This window comes from Mustela lutreola, chromosome 10 (genome assembly GCF_030435805.1).
Source record: "Mustela lutreola isolate mMusLut2 chromosome 10, mMusLut2.pri, whole genome shotgun sequence".
Lineage (NCBI taxonomy): Eukaryota > Metazoa > Chordata > Mammalia > Carnivora > Mustelidae > Mustela > Mustela lutreola.
This window is the reverse complement of record NC_081299.1, coordinates 50,633,161-50,649,077: the sequence shown is the minus strand read 5'-3', so window position 1 is coordinate 50,649,077 and position 15,917 is coordinate 50,633,161. Positions and strand designations below refer to the sequence as shown.

Genomic DNA, 15,917 nt, shown 5'->3' with positions numbered 1-15,917 from the left:
TTAACTGAGTAAATTGTATGGCATGTAGACTACATCCAAATAAAGCTATTTTAAAAAATCCTTTCCAGCTCTGACAGTTTCCCTGATCCATCCATTCATTCATGTATTTATATATTCACTGAGTCAACATATTTTTGTTGAGTCCCTATCATATCAACTGTTCAGAATAGGGTGATAAATAAATCAAACACACTATCTGCCCTTCCCTCACTTAAAACAGTGTGGGTTTACAAAGGAATCATAGCTAACATTTCTTGACGTATTATGTGCAGAGCATTGGCACAAACACTTTACACACTTCTCTCACGTGGTCCTCACAACCATGTACTTAGCTGAATAAGAAATTTGTTCAAGATCACAGAGCCAGGATTTGAACCTGGGCTGTCTTACCTCACAGCCTGTGTGCTCTTAACCATTCATCATATGTGGCAGCTGGGTTCCAGCCACCTGAAATTGGGGTTTTCCTGGAGACCTGACCGGAGGCCCACCTGTCAGGCTGCCTGATCTGGTGGCATTGAAGGGAGAGTTCAAGATGAGGTGGGATGCCCTCCAGGAGGGAGTGAGTGTGGATCATAAGGCCTAAGTCAGGGGGTTCTTGCATAGCCCTTTACAGTAATCATTATGAAGCAGGTAGGATTACATTTTTTAAATGGGTAGGTGATGGAATTCTAAATATAAAATCAAATTCATAATTGAATTTATATTATTATATTAATAGCTAATGTATTTATTATTTGTTGAACACAGCCTGTACACCAGCCTGGGTTCTGAGTGGTTTATATATATCATCATATTTCATCCTCCATGACATGTAGGGTGTAGGACTCTTCCTACTTTACAAATGAGGCACAGAGAGGTCAAGCAATTTTTTCAAGGTTGCACAGCCAGTGGCAGAACTGGGATTCCAGCTGTGGCTTCTCAGTGTGGAGTCCAGACTCTTAACCACCACAGAACTTGCTCTTTGATTACGTTAAGATATACAAAGTAGTGGGATATGAGGTTGTGGGATTATGGTGATTTCCCACCTTTTCCATCCACAAATTGTTAATGTTTTTATTTTCCAAGAATATATCACGATAGTGATTTTTTTAGAACAAGAAAAGACATCACATGTCTCTATGATGCTTTCATCTTCTTGCTTCACCGTTTTATTTAGTTGTGTTTGATTTGGCAGTTGCCTGCGCGCTCGGGCACAGACAAAGCCCGTGCAGTGAAGACGTGGGCAGTACTGCAGGAGATAGGGTGAGGTGTCAGTGCCGCAGCAGCCCCGTTGGCTGCGGCTGCCCGGATTCCGCGGCAATCTTCCGGGGAGGGCGTGGTCCCCTTCTCATTAAAGCCATATCAACACTAAATAGCCTTCTTTAAAGACTTTCCCACCATCCACCCCACCCCCATACTTGTAAGTCTGCGTTATACCACAGTTAAGCACGGTGTGCACACTGAATTCAAATCTGAATGCTCATAGTGCCGATACCTGGGCAACTCACTGCACTGAGCCTCAGCTAATGGGAATCATAGGACCGCTTCATAGGGTTACTGTGCGAATTAAACTGGATGGTGTTTAGAATGGACCTAGGATACCTGGCACAGTGTAGTGTCAACAGAGAGTACTGTATTTAGATGTTATCTAGCTGCTTTTTGATTCATTCCGGTGGTTAGAAATCTTTCAAAAATTGACCATCAGTATCTCTTCTCTTGAGTTGCCCGCTGATGCCCCTTCCTCCTGGGTCTCTTGGTGTGTGGATTTGACAGTGCGTTTGGGTCAAGCACTGAGAGCATTCTGGGAGGGTCTTTTTCCCGGGCTCCCCGATGCCTTCCATTTTCTCTGGGGAACACTTTTCACTGGTTAGTGCAGCCTCCTTTCTCCCGGAAACTGGCCCTATTTCCACCCTGAGAAATTCTCACCTGCTTTAAAGGGTCGGTCTTGAGAACAGCTGATTCCCCCTGGACTGCTATAGCCAGTCCAATCCCCCTGGGACTACTATACTTCCAGCTTCTCCGTCCGTTTAAACAGTGTTGGGACAGAGTGGCCGTGGCCGAACCAGTCTGCTCCGAGAGCCTCTGTTTCAGGCGTACCTAATAGCCTGCTCTTCCTTGACCCTGGGTCATCACACCCGCTGCCGAAGAGCTGACCTTCCTGAGCAAAGTGCAAAGCCTAAGGGACTGCTTAGATAAAAGGCACATTCTTTAGATAGTTTCATCTCTTCTTCCCCTTGCCTTGGAGAGTCCACTCTTTTCTCATCGTGGGGCAAACGGGATCTGGGCCAGAAGCTGGAAGTTTCTAAACTGCAAAAGGAATCAGTGTCTCCTCAGCCAAGTGCTTCTTGCCAGAGAAGTTCTTGTGGATAAATGCGTGTGGTCCAAGGGAATCTGCACAGCCAGTGGCAGAACTGGGTGGCGTAACCCAGTCTTAGGATAGTAACCTAAGACGGCTACTATCTTAAGACCTCTGTCAGAGTGAGGCCTAGGGGTGGGGGCGTGCCAAGTTCCAACACAGGGTAAGGGGGGGTCCTCCCACAAGAAGCACACCCCCCTTGAGAGTGGTTGGGGATTTCCCTGAAGACCTTCCTTAAATGCGAAGTCACCTTCTGCGGGGACAGCACCAACCCTGAAGCTTGCGTCCGGATTATCTTGTGTGTCTGCTGCACTCACCGGCAGGTTCTCTCCAGCCTGAGTGGCTGCGAGGAAAGGGTACTAAACTTCGAGACCGAAAATCTGAGTTTGGGTTGAGGCTTTGCCTTTTGTTAGCTTTGTGCTGTTGTGGGGAACCAGCTTTGTTTCCTCATCTGGAAGATGGAGAGCAACATTCCTGGTTCTGCTCACCTCCCTGCCTGACTCCGGAGGGAAATGAGCATGGTAGGCAAATTAGAATGGTATGAAAGACAGAAGACTTTGTCCTCCTCTGAGAGACACAGCAGTCAGCACAGCGTCTGTCCCAACATCTCAGGGGGGACTCCTTCTCCCCAGAAAGAGGTCTGAAAGGAGGGGAGACTAGGAGGTTCAGAGTGTGTGTCTTCTTTTCCTTGTGGGTCTTCTGTCCCGGCATCTGAGCCAACCTGACTGGTGGCACTGCTGGGGGACTAGTATTTCCTTTCCTCATTCTGCTGGTCTTTTTTCTTCTTCTTCTTTTTCTTTTTTAATCTGATGAGAGACTTGGGGCCAACCGGAGAAGCAGATGTGCTCCCTTGGTACTTAAGGAAGTATCTGGAAAGGTCACCTGTGTTTAGAGCCATCAGTGTTGTGGATAAGTTCAGTTTCACACACCTGACATGGCATCTAGCCTGTGATGCGGTCGGGGACAGAGACACAGAGCAGCAATTAGAATTCGAGAGACACCCGCTGTAGTCGAGGGCAGACAGCCGTGGAAACAGGCAGACTAGCCACTGCTCTTGAGCAGATGCTGAGTGGAGCTTGGAGGAGGGGCAGGAATGGGCCAGTGCTCCGGGAAGAATGCTGGGTCATGCAAGAAAAGCATTAGGTCTGGAAATAAACCTCTCATCTCCATATTGGATGAGAAAGAATTTATTCCTGGGAGAGGAAAACAGAGTGCTTGTCTCCAACACAGAGATGAACCAGAGGGGAAGAGTGGGTGGCTGAAAAGTCATGGGACCCGGTGACATGGAGAGCTTTTCTTCTCCCAGGGTCCTGGGGAAGTAGCACATGCCTCGAGCCATTCGCTGGCCAGTTTGGAGGGGGGATGGTCAATGATCATTTTAATCCATCAGAGGAACAGCTTGCTCTTTGGTATATTTTTCCATATAACCTCAGAGTTCAAGGAATATTTCTGATATATTTTTTAAAATTCTAATGATCTGGTCTGTGAACTCAGTTAACACAGAAAAATACTTTCAGCAGTTGAGAAAAGTGTATTCTGCTGTCCCATAGTCCTGTCCCTCCCATCTACCTGTGCCCTTTGGGAAGTCTCTTGACCTCCCTCTTGAACAAGGTGCCCTAGAATCTTTCCAGGAAAATAAGGAGTGTGATCCAGTGTAGTAGGAAGAACACAGAATTCTAATCCAAGAATATTCATTTTCATCCATATCCCCTCTTGGGTGAGCCAAGAGAAGTCACAGTGTCTGTCTCATTTTCTTCACCTGTACAATGGAGAGGTTTGTCCCCGTCTGGCTGCCTCAGACTTGTTTGAGGATACAGGGGACGCAGGATGTCAAGTGCTTTCCAGGTGTATTGGACTGGAGACAGGCAGCATTTCAGGGTGACACTGAGCTCTCGCATCAACCGCAGTGTGGGGTAGGCAGGAATCTGCCCTGGTCTTTGAAGCACATCTCGACAGGCTGTGCCTGTGAAGGTCAGAGCTGCTTTGACATGTCTCACTGTTGGAGTTTCACCTCCCAGGACAGCCTCATTTGGCGAGGGCTCAGGGAGGGCAAAGGGAATGAGGTCCCTATCCTCTTTTTGCTAAGCCTGCATACAGGAACCCAGAGGCTCTCCCGGCTCCTTTTGACCACAACTACCCCAGGTCCAGCCGTGGTGCTGGATTTGGAGAGCTTGGAGCCTTTGAGCACAAGCCTCCCACCTGCCTCTGCTCCAGAGAGAGCGGTGGCTGCAGTGAGCTGGCCCCGACTCTTCCCAGAGCTTGCCTGAGACACTCTGAGACTGTCCTCCACAGCTGCCTTCTGGCTGGCTCCTGTACCTGCCCTTCTGAACTCACCGGTCTGCGCTGCAGTTAGAGACCTGCCCAGGGCTGGATCCTTATAGTAGGTATCTCCTTGCTTTTCTCTTGCTGCTAAAATAGGGTGCATTTTGGTCCTGGGGCATCAGACTGGTTAGAGTGGCGGGAAGCCGGAGCTGCCAGTCTTGTCTGGATCTCACTGAGCATTGTATCATCTTCCTGCTCTGCCCCAGTAGACTTCCAGTGACTGACCAGGGCGCCAGCCCTGGGACCGCTTGTGGAAGCTTTAGAAGCTTTACGTGGTTGTGGGACCCCAGGAGGTGGGTGGAGGGGGAAGTTTCTAAATAGAGTCTGGAAGAAAGAGATGCACCCCTGCAGGGTTTCAAATCCGAAGGACAATTCCCATGTCTTCATTAGGAACAATTGTATTAATGAGCCGCCTGGGCTGCAGGGAGAGAGAAGGAAAAGCGAAATTAATTATGACCCCTCGGAGAAGCTCCCAGAGTTGGGGCAGTTGCGGGAAGATGGTGTGTGCTGTTTCGGTGTCTTAGCTGTGGCATTAGCTCTGGGAACTAACTTTCCAATGAAGGATTTGAGCTTTCTTCCTCTTCCTGCAAGATCAGGTATCAGCTTATTGAGCACTGAATTCCTGCCTGACCCTACTCCCCTCTTCCCGGGAGTGAAAAGGAAGTCGGTATTTGCTTCTCCAGCAAGGTCACGGATCACCTGACCAAATCCTTTAACAGCTGGGAAGCCAGTGCTGCTGTGCTGAACTCCGGAGCCTGAGCCGAGCAGTCAGCTCTGGTCCTGCAGCCAGCACCTTGCTTTCCGCAGGGAGTCGACTCCTCTCACTCCAGGCTATGGCAGGGGGAGGATGCCAAGGCAAGGTAATGTGGCTACAGTTTTCCTCCCGACAGTTTTCCCTTCTCCACGAAGCTCCAGATTCCACTGCTGCATTGCAGGCGAAAATGACAGACACTTGGCGAAAAATGTGAGAACGGAGTTAATGAGGTTGTGTTCATGTGTCATTTACTGCGAAGGAGTTATCTCTTTGTTTCCTGGGTCGGTGGAAAGTGAGTCGGCTGGAGAACTCCATAGGCAGAATATTTTTTAGAAGTGCAGCTCCCCTTCCTGGGTGCCTGGGCTCCAGCCCCTCCAGATGCTAAGCGGCATCACAGATGCCTCCTGCTTCTCGGCACAGGGGACATTTACACTGGGAGGCGAGGGGCTCTGGAATGGGGAAACAGGAAGCACCCATCATTTTGGCAGGATCCGTAAGAGGTACGGGTAATTTTTTTGTGGGGGGAGGTTCTTTTGGAAAGAGTGCTTTGTCTTTGCGAGCGATCGTGCAGGGATTGGCCGGGCTGCTGTTCCGTGCATTACCTTGCTAAATATTTGACTTTGTAAGGTTGAATTCTCCAAGAATTATCGTGGCAATACGGCTGTGCTTGGAGCCAAGCTTTCTTTTCAAGGAAGTCCAAGGTGCTATTTATTTTGGCATGTGGCCTGTTCTAGGATGAAATACAGCGTTTTTATTATTGCAGAATAAAGAGAGGTTTGAAGAGACGAAAAGTACAGAACTAGGTTTCAGTTTCAGGACTAAGTAAAGGAAGGCTTCTTTGTATTTGAGGTTAGGAATGAGATTGTAAATGGCATCATAACAGGAGTAACTGCGGAGAGAGAGAGGGTGTAGGTGTCTACACTGCAGGAGTTGGACTGACTGGGGGAAATCGAGCTGTTCCTAATGTAGCCTGATAGTTATACATGGGCTTTCAGAGTAACTGCCTCTTTGGTGGATTTTTTTTTTTTTTTGTAAAGATTTTATTTGTTTATTTGACAGAGAGAGATCACAAGTAGGCAGAGAGGCAGGCAGAGAGAGAGAGAGGAAGAAGCAGGCTCCCTGCTGAACAGAGAGCCTAATGTGGGGTTTGATCCCAGGACCCTGAGATCATGACCTGAGCTGAAGGCAGAGGCTTAACCCACTGAGCCACCCAGGCAACCCTGAACTGGGCATTCTTGATCCTTAGATAGGTTATCGACAAATTAAAAATTACAGAACACCGGGTATTGTAAGGTTCTGAATACCAAATACAACTTAACAGCACTGAGTAATGAATTGCTTTATGTCAAAATTTTTAGTGCTTCAGAAGGTTGCAAATTTACATTTGAAAGGGGAATTCTGCCCAACCAAGCTCATTTTCATGTTCTGTTGCATTGCAAAGTAGCATGTGTTGATGTGGCGATTTTTCTTCAATTCCATTCACCAAATCACATAAAAAAATACACCCTTAGCTCAATTCTAAGATGTCCACCCCCAGGGCCATAATTGTGGCCAAAGTGCAGGAGGAGGCCGAGGTGGGTGAGGCTGGCAGTGGTGGGATATGGGCATGACAGTTCCCTCCTTCCCTTCCTGTGTCTAGACCTTTCCTTAGAAGCTTGCTATGCTCTCTTCTTCAGAGCGTTGGGTGTCAGCTCCACTTAATTTCTGTAACCTCAGAAATGACTGATTTTAGTAATATTCAAGCAAGTCTAAGAGAACTATTAGAAATCCCCATAGAGTTCTTTTTTTTTTTTTTTTAAAGATTTTTTTATTTATGGGGCGCCTGGGTGGTTCAGTGGGTTAAAGCCTCTGCCTTCGGCTCATGTCATGATCTCAGGGTCCTGGGATCAAGCCCTGTGTCAGGCTCTCTGCTTAGTGGGGAGCCAGCTTCCTTTCCTCTCTATCCTCTCTCTCTGCCTGCCTCTCTGCCTACTTGTGATCTCTGTCTGTCAAATGAATAAATAAAATCTTTTTTAAAAAAAAAGATTTTATTTATGTATTTGAGAGTTTGGGGCGACAGCCGAGGGAGAGACTTCAAGCAGACTCCCCACTGAATGCAGAGCCTGATGCAGGACTCGAACCCACAACCCTGAGATCATGACCCAAGCTGAAACTAAGAGTCCAACGCTTAACCGACTGAACCATCCAGGTGCCCCTCTGTAGAGTTCTTTTCAGTGAAATTTGACCTAACATGTGTGGCATAATTATCTGACCCTAGGATCCAACATTAAGGATTGAATCCTAACTCAAACCAAAGGCAGTAAGTGTGACTGAACTCTCTGAGGTGATGGTGAGTTTGTGTCAAAGATCCCTCTTGCACCTAGGTGGTCCCCTCTTCCTTAGAAGGAGCCTGTGGCTTAATGTACCATCTTGAAGAAGCAGGTCACACACATCTTTGGCCAAGAGGCCTTACAAGAGAGTAGTTCTCCTTATCTGTCCGAGAAGGCGTTTTACACATACTTGTGGCAGAAGCAGAGAAGCATCAAAGTCAAGAACACTTCCTGCTCCCCCTCCCTCTCCCACCCCGATCAGTCACAGCATCCAGGCTGGGCAAATGTTTACAGATCACTTCCCAGGACATGACTGGAGTAGGCTAGACTTGAGGGCAAATCCTGGTCCGATCACCTGCTTGTGATGTAACTTTGGCAGGCCTGGAAACTCTCTCCGCCTCAGTCTCCCTATCTGAAAACTGGGGACAATCGTAATAATCCCCTTGGGGTTATGGTGAAGATTGCATGGGAGAATTCGAGCATGTCAATTGCTCTGAATGCTGCCTGTTGCTCAGTAATGATACAGGGTAGGAGGAGGAAGGGAGGAGAAGGGAGAGGAGAAACCATGATGATGGAGACAGGCTGAGGGGCCGAGCTTAGGCTTCAGGTCCTCACTCTTCTTCTTCCACCAGCATCTGGGAGGCTCCCCCACCGACTGCAGACTACTGACCTGCGGCATTATCAGGCACAGTGTCCTCTGCCTGGGAACCCTCTCTTGCTTTTCTTTCTTCTTCTTTTTTTTTTTTTTTTTTTTAATTATCCTTATTTTTTAATGGAGATAATAGAGACATAATTGACATACAATATTGAATTGGTTTTAGGTGTGCAAAATAATGACTTGGTATTTGTATATATTGTGAAATGTCTTCCACGATAAGTCTGGTTAATATCTGTCCCCATAGTTATGAACTACATGACACCACAGTTACATAGTTACAAACTATACAAACTATCCTTTTTTTTTTTTTAGTTACAAACTGTTTTTACGATGAGAACTTTTTAAAAATTCCCATCTAATTAACACACAGTATTATATTAGTTTCAGGTGTACGGTATAGTGATTCAACAATTCTAAACATTACCAAGCACTCATCCTGGTAAGTGTGCTCTTACCCCTCTTTATCTATTTTGCCCATCCCCCCACCCATCTCCCCTCTGGCAACCATCTGTTTGTTCTCTATAGTTCAGAGTCTGTTTTTTGTTTGTCTCTCTTTTTTTTTCCTTTGTTTGTTTGGTTTCTTAAATTCCACATATGAGGGAAATCATATGGTATTTGTCTTTCTCTGACTGACTTATTTCACTTAACATTATACCTTCTGGATCCATCCATGTTGTAAATGGCAAGATGTCATTCTTTTTGATGGCTGAGTGATATTCTCTCTCTCTCTCTCTGTGTATATATATATACACGCTTATGATGAAGACTTTTAAGATCTACTCTATTAACAACTTTTAAACATCCAATATGGTATTATTGACTACAGTCGCCATGCTGTTCATTACATCCCTGTGACTGGAAGTTTGTACCTTTTGGCCGCCATCCTCCGTTTCACCCACCCCACAACACTCTGCCTCTGACAGCCACCAGTCTGTTCTCTGTATCTATGAAATTGGGTGTTTTTAGATTCTACCAACAAGTAAGATCATATGGTATTAGTCTCTCTCTGTCTGACTTATTTCACTTAGCATAGAGCTCTCAGGATCCATGCATGTTGTCACAAACAGCCAAGATTTCCTTCTTTGTCATGGCTGAACAGTTTTGCATTGTATCTATTTACCACACTTTCTTCACCCTTTCATCCACCGCAGGACACTTAGGTGGTTTCAGAACCTTTTCTTTCTAGCAAGGGCGAACCTACCTCGCCTCAGGTTAGAACCTTCCAGATCTACTTGCTGCCTCTTTAGCAGCCACACTTGCCCCCCCCCCCCATCTTTCTACTCCAGCTCTATGCTGTTTCCAAACTCAAGTACTTGTTGCCCCCAAAGTAAGTGAGGTACTTCGTGCTGGCATTCCCTCTGCAAGGAGTGTCTCTGCACCTGGAAACCAGGCTGCCCTTCCAGGCTCTGTCACACCTGCAGAGGGAAAGGCCCCTTTGGCAGCTGCACGCAATGTGGTTTGGAGCGCTCACAGAGAGAGGCCACGTGAACTTTTGCCAAGCAAACTTTAGACCTCCCCTCGTTTGGTGGGCCACATACTTCTTAGCCGTCTTTCCCAGTTTACCTATTTGTTTTTTCCATCCCCAGCTGTTGAGGCCACCCCTCATCTATCTCTTACTCTCAGTTTCCCCCAATCCTTCCCTTCTCCCCAGTACACTTCTCTGGTCCGAAATTCATTGTCAAGCACACTAGAATTCCTGAAACAACCCTGCGTCCACTGCTGAGGTGTCAGATAACTCACTGTTATGATGTGTGTGGAGTTACAATCATAAAAAGACAATTTCCTGGGTGATTTATTATAATGGGGGCAGGTGCCAGGTTGTTTACCATTCGAAGAAAGAGTCCTGGGATTAGAACTTTGGGGAGAATTTATGATCAGACCTCAAGGTATCCTAATTCAGTCAGGACAGTCTTCTGCTTGAATAGTTCCTGATATCTTTGGAGCACCGAGCTTGAACTTGCCCTGCCCTACCCAAGGTTAGACATCACCTCTAAGTATCAGTGCCTCCTCGGTACTTGGAATGATCTCACGCCTGTTTTGCATCTGACTGGGATGTCACAGATCATTTAGAGGTATTCTGATTCCAGTTTCTTCCCCCAAAATGGATTAGAATTCTTTCACCGTGATGGAGGGGAGTAGATTACAGCTTTTGATGTTGTGGAAGGAGTACTCTGCTAGTTGGCAGAGCTCTGGAGCCGGCTCTACCCCCTTCACTAGAATGCTGAGAGGCCCTGCACAGACCAGTTAACCTCTAGCCTCAGTTTCTTCCATCTGCCAGGTGAGGGGACTGGGCCAAATCCTCCCTTTGGTGTTGACCATCGCTAACATCCTTTGAAGACATGCCCAGGATTGGACATACTCTAGGAGGAATGTGGAGCTCCTGGGCAACCCTGAGAGGAAGACAGGGACGGGAGTTCTTTGCGATGATACTGCCTCCCTATTTATGCTAACTGTCCTTCTTTCTTTCAGGGCTCTTCAGTGGGTTGTACAGACTTACCGGATGAAGAGTGCCTGAGAGACTGACAGTCTGCATTCCCTAAGATGGAGAAGACAGATGGTAGGCAGGCTGCTCTGTATAACCTGGTCTAAAGGGAGCCCTTGGGTTGCAAAGGGATTGCTACTACAGATCCTAGAAACAGCCTAAGGGAGGCTCACAAAAGACATTCCCTGTACAGATAGTGCCAGGAGACCCAAACTGCGTATTTTGGGTATGAACAAGAGTAGTAGTATAGGATACGAATGAAGCCTTGTGGTTATGTCAGACTGCTGTAATCACTAGACAGTTTTCTCGTCTCTTCCAAGCATCAAGAAGGGAGCAGGATGCTCTCACTCACTACTCTAATTTTAAGGATGAGGAGCTTGAGGTCTGAGAGAGACACAATATGGTGAAAGAGCCTCCATGTATATCTGGGTGACTCTCCCTGTTATTTACTCCTCTGAGCCTCGGTCTCCCCATGTATCAGTTAGCTTTGCTGTGCAACAGACCACTCAAAAATTGATAGACTTCAAGACATTTACCATTTCTGGAAAGATTCTGTGGGTTGTCTGGGCCATTTTTCTGGTCTGGGCCAGCCTGGCTGATATTTGCTGGGCCTCTTCATGAGTTTGTGGTCTTCTGGGCGACCTGGGTGGATGGTGTAGAACGGCCACACTTACATGTCTGTTGGCCGACTCCATGTCACCCAGGCACAGGTGGTGATTGGCCATGTGTTTCTCATCACCCAGCAGGTTAGCTGGAGTCTATTCCCACGGTAGCAGAGGGTTCAAAGTTGTTGAGTAATAACTATGTAACACAACAACAACTGTTTTCACAAATATTCCCCTCATTCCCTGCCCAGGAAACTTGCTGAAGGTCATAGACTAGACCCTGATCTCCTGATTTCCTCTTCTTCTTCTATTTTAAAGTTTTATTTTTAAGTAATCTCTACACCCAAGATAGGGCTCAAACCCATAACCTTGACATCAAGTGTTGCATGCTTCACTGACTGAGGCAGACAGGGAGCCCCCCACACCCACCCCGCCCCCAATCTTCTGACTTATGTCAGGGAAACAGGAGTGCCTGTAATTCCCCTGAACCACATGGCCCTTCACCAAGCCCAGCACTCAGGGACCAGACAGCAGCCCAGCCCTGCCCCTTCCCTCTTTCCAAATGTAGTTCTGTATATTTTGAGAGTCTGCCTTTCTCCCCAGAGAGCTGCCTTTTCATGGAAGTGTCCCACCGAACACCAGCTAATTCCTTTCATGCCCCAGGGGCCTGTCATTCCTGCCAGCCTCATTTGTCCCTGCTCAGCAACCTCAGCATTGCTGTGCTCCTCCACGTGATTACCCACAACTAGCTCAAGATAGGTACCCCTCCCTTCGGGCAGCACCGCCTCATGAAATAAAGGCAGGAGAGAGAAAAGCTTCCATGACTGCCTTGGCCTCTGAAGAGGCTCATTAAATTCCCCTTCCTTCCGACTGTGTTTGTGGCCACTTTCTCTATAGTTCCTGTTTTTTTCTGTTCCTTCAGAAACCAAATGTAGGCTTTTGGACTTTCTTTCTCACATTAAATACCTCTGATTCATTAGCTCACCTGCTGAATTTCACAGTTTTCCTCAAGGTAATCACCGTGGCATCTCCTTCCTTCCACTGGCCCCTTCTACTTCCCTTTCTTGCATCTGTGTGTGAGTCTTAGGCTCATGACTGCCTTTGCAGGTCATTTCCAAGGGTCTAATTACCTGGCATCCTTGCGGACCAAGATGCTGTAGGGAATCCTAGGTAGCTCTGAGCCTGTGTTATCTTACTTTCTTCTTCTCCCCTGACTCATTTTCCCAGTTCCTCCAGAATTATCTTCTCGGATTCCTGAGGCTATCATTTTTTTTTTAAGATTTTATTTATTTATTTATTTGATGGAGAGAGAGAGACAGCAAGAGGGAACACAAGCACGGGGAGTGGGAGAGGATGAAGCAGGCTTCCAGCAGAGTGGGGATCCAATGCGGGGCTCAATCCCAGGACCCTGGGATCATGACCTGAACCGAAGGCACACGCTTAATGACTAAGCCATCCAGGCGCCCCGAGGCTGTCATTCTAACATGAGAGCTAAATATTCCAGGGAACGAGCTCATCCTCAGCGAGTTCCCCCACCGGCCCCACTTAGAACAAGCCCATCTTACCTTTCTTGAGTGCCTGTGCCATGTCCTCCCTATCACATTCATGCTAACAACCACAGCAATCCTGTCAGTTAGGTATTATCATCAGCATGCTACAGATGGAGAAACTGAGGCATAGGGAAATGAGAAAGCCAAGATTCAAATCCAGCCAGTGTGGCCATGTGTCTGTTTATCCGATCAGCAGCTCATTTTGAGCAGAAACAGCCCTTTTAATTAATTCTTGCCCTGGCCCAACGCCCGGAATTCTGAGCTCCTTCATACCTGTCACCAGGTAGAATTGAGAGGAGCGGAGCCAGATGGGAGCACAGGTCTGCTGGCATATCAGATCATCTCCCTCGTTCAAGGTCCAACATTCCTTCTAACTGGGAGGAAGAGAAGGAACACAGTGGTGGATAGTAGGTAGAGCAGCTCTGTGTGTGTGTGTGTGTGAGAGAGAGAGAGAGAGAGAGAGAGAGACCCCATAGTACTAGCTTAGGAAAAAGCACCTATGAAAACCATCATCCTGGATAGCGCTCCGTCTCACAGACTCCTTTGGTTTCCTTCAGTCTCCCTTGTGGAAGATTTTGCCTTTGAATCTGTTCTTTCTTATTTGATGCTATTCTTGTATTTGTGCTCTGGACCTGCTCCCAGAGGCCACTGGGTAAATCAGCCTCAACTGATTTGAGGCAATAAGCAGATAAATAATGCAGCTTCTCCTTCAGGAGAGTTCTTTGCCTTCGGGTCATAAATCTGCTCTCTACTTAACTTTAAACAAATATCTGCTCTCTGATTTGGCCTGTTCCTGTAATCCAGGAGGCTGCTGAGTCGACCAGGAGGCCTAAGAGGACAGCTGGGCGTAGCCTGGAAATTTAACAGAGAGCAATAGCTCTCATTTATGGAAATGACCAGTGTGCCTCTTTGGGGGAAAGCAGGTTGGTGGAAAAAAAATTGGTGTGGGTGAATGGGAACTTATTTGGTCTTTTTGGGGGGCTTGAGAAATCGTCACTCATTACTGCCTGAAGTTCAGGTCCCTGGCACAGTACCAGTGGAACCCAGTGAGGACAGTCCCATGGGTTGTCCCCTGCTGTGGTGGTGACATAACTGCCCACAGGCCCCATGGCTTTATTGAGCATCGAGCCCAGTAGGCTTGACTGTGTCAGTGGACACAATGTCAGACTGCAAGAGTCTGGTTGGCTTTGTTTAGTTCTTTGGAGATAACTGTACTTCTCTAAGCACAGAGGGCCACCTGACAGCGCATGGCACTGACTGAAAGGAGGGATCTAACAGGCGAGAGAGAAGAAGGGCTCAGGCCTAGTGCGCCAGCACCTTTAGGGGAAAAGCAGCCCCAAGAAGCTACCGCCCAGGGAGCACCATCATTTGCAGCTTTTCTTTAACTTGTCCCTTTCCCTTCATTGCCTTTAGCTTTTCCTACCTGGAGCATGTCAGCAAGCTCTCAGCTGGTCTCAGGGCCTTGGGTTTGTTCTCCTTCCAGTCCTCTGTGAGGATACTCTTGGTGACACCACCACTGATTACCTGGAAAGTAGAGTCAAGGCTTTGTTGGTGTGCATGCAAGCGGCCCATGACCTGGTTCTTGCTGACCTTTCCAACTATCTCCTCCTGTTTACCCTTCTCTACCACACTCGGAGCCTCATTTGTCCCTGGCCACATCACCCGGACTTACGGAACCCCAGGATACTGTGGGATTTCATACCCCCGTGCCTTTGCACATTCTCTGATGTGTAGCTAGAATCTATCCTGGCTATTTACTGCTGCATTACAAACACCCCAAAACTCAGTGGCTGAAAACAAAAATGTATGACTAACACAGCTTAGCTGCGTGACTCTCGCTTGAGTCCCTCCTGTCACTAAAATCAGATGAGGGCTGAGGCCAGAGCCATCTGAAAGCTCATGCCTGGCAGCTGGGCTAGGATGGCTGGAGCAGCTTGGGCTGGCAAAGCAGCTCTCTACCTCTTTCCATATCACCTCTCTATGGGACTGTTGGGCTTCCTCACAGTGCAGTCTCAGGAAGGTGAGCTTCATACATGGCATCTGACCTTCTACTGAGTGGCTTCTAACTTACTGGCTTAGGATCTAGCCTTGGAATTCTCTCAGCATCATTTCTACCTTATTAGTGGTCAAAGAAGTCACAGGCCAGCTCAGATTCAAAGGGGTGGAGAAATAGACTCCACCTCTGAGTGTGGGATTCCCTTGCCTGTACAGAGAGGGTGGGAAGTGATGGTGGCCATCTTGGGCACAAACAGTACAATGTCATTCGCCCTCTTGTTTGGGCAAATTCTTCTTCATTCATCTTATGCCCAATCTTAAGTCGCTTTGTGAAGTCATCCCTCTCCACCCAAGGCACAATTAACCTCCTAAAGAAATTGGGAAAGTAAGTCAGGAAGGCTGTCTTTTGGGCATGTATCTGTTAGGATCCTTGGCACACCATGTTGTACCTACTGGTGTTTCTCCTACTTGACTGTACATTTTTTGAGGGCAGGGCTGTACCTGATTTATCTTTGTGTCCTCAGGATCTAGCTTAGCAACCAACACATAGGTGCACAAAAAACAGTGGTTGAAGTAAGCACATTGAATTACTACTATTTTGTAATTTTGCCCCCAGGGCTCATGACCCTTAGAACCAAGCAATCAGTCAAGTCACAGAGAATTTGTGGAGCCCCTACTGTGTGCCTGGGCAAACCAGCTTCCATTGTGGGGCTTCGGTTTTCTGTATTTTGTGTTTCCACAGTGGGGCTTCGGTTCTCTATATTTTGTGTTTCCACAAAGATAATAATTACAATATTGAGTCTACATTGGATTTTCATCATTGTTCAAAGCACTCTCTATGTATAAATTAATCAGCTCTCACAAGGATCTCACCTTGCTGTTAGTATTGCCATTCTATAGATGATGA

The 15,917-nt window shown here is 47.2% G+C and overlaps 1 protein-coding gene across 4 annotated transcripts in view; it reads left to right on the top strand.

Moving 5' to 3' along the window:
• KANK4 (KN motif and ankyrin repeat domains 4) overlaps positions 1-15,917 on the top strand; it is a 67,868-nt gene that overhangs the window by 24,993 nt on the left and 26,958 nt on the right. Inside the window, exons 1-3 of one of the 4 annotated variants that reach the window (XM_059136477.1) lie at positions 5,408-5,517; positions 8,760-8,817; positions 10,848-10,935. In XM_059136477.1, the coding sequence (XP_058992460.1) occupies positions 10,920-10,935 (16 nt within the window). In that variant the 5' untranslated portion in view covers positions 5,408-5,517; positions 8,760-8,817; positions 10,848-10,919. Of the gene's footprint in view, positions 1-5,372; positions 5,518-8,759; positions 8,818-10,847; positions 10,936-15,917 lie in introns of those variants that run through there. The other 3 variants (XM_059136479.1, XM_059136478.1, XM_059136476.1) reach the window with 3 other exon arrangements.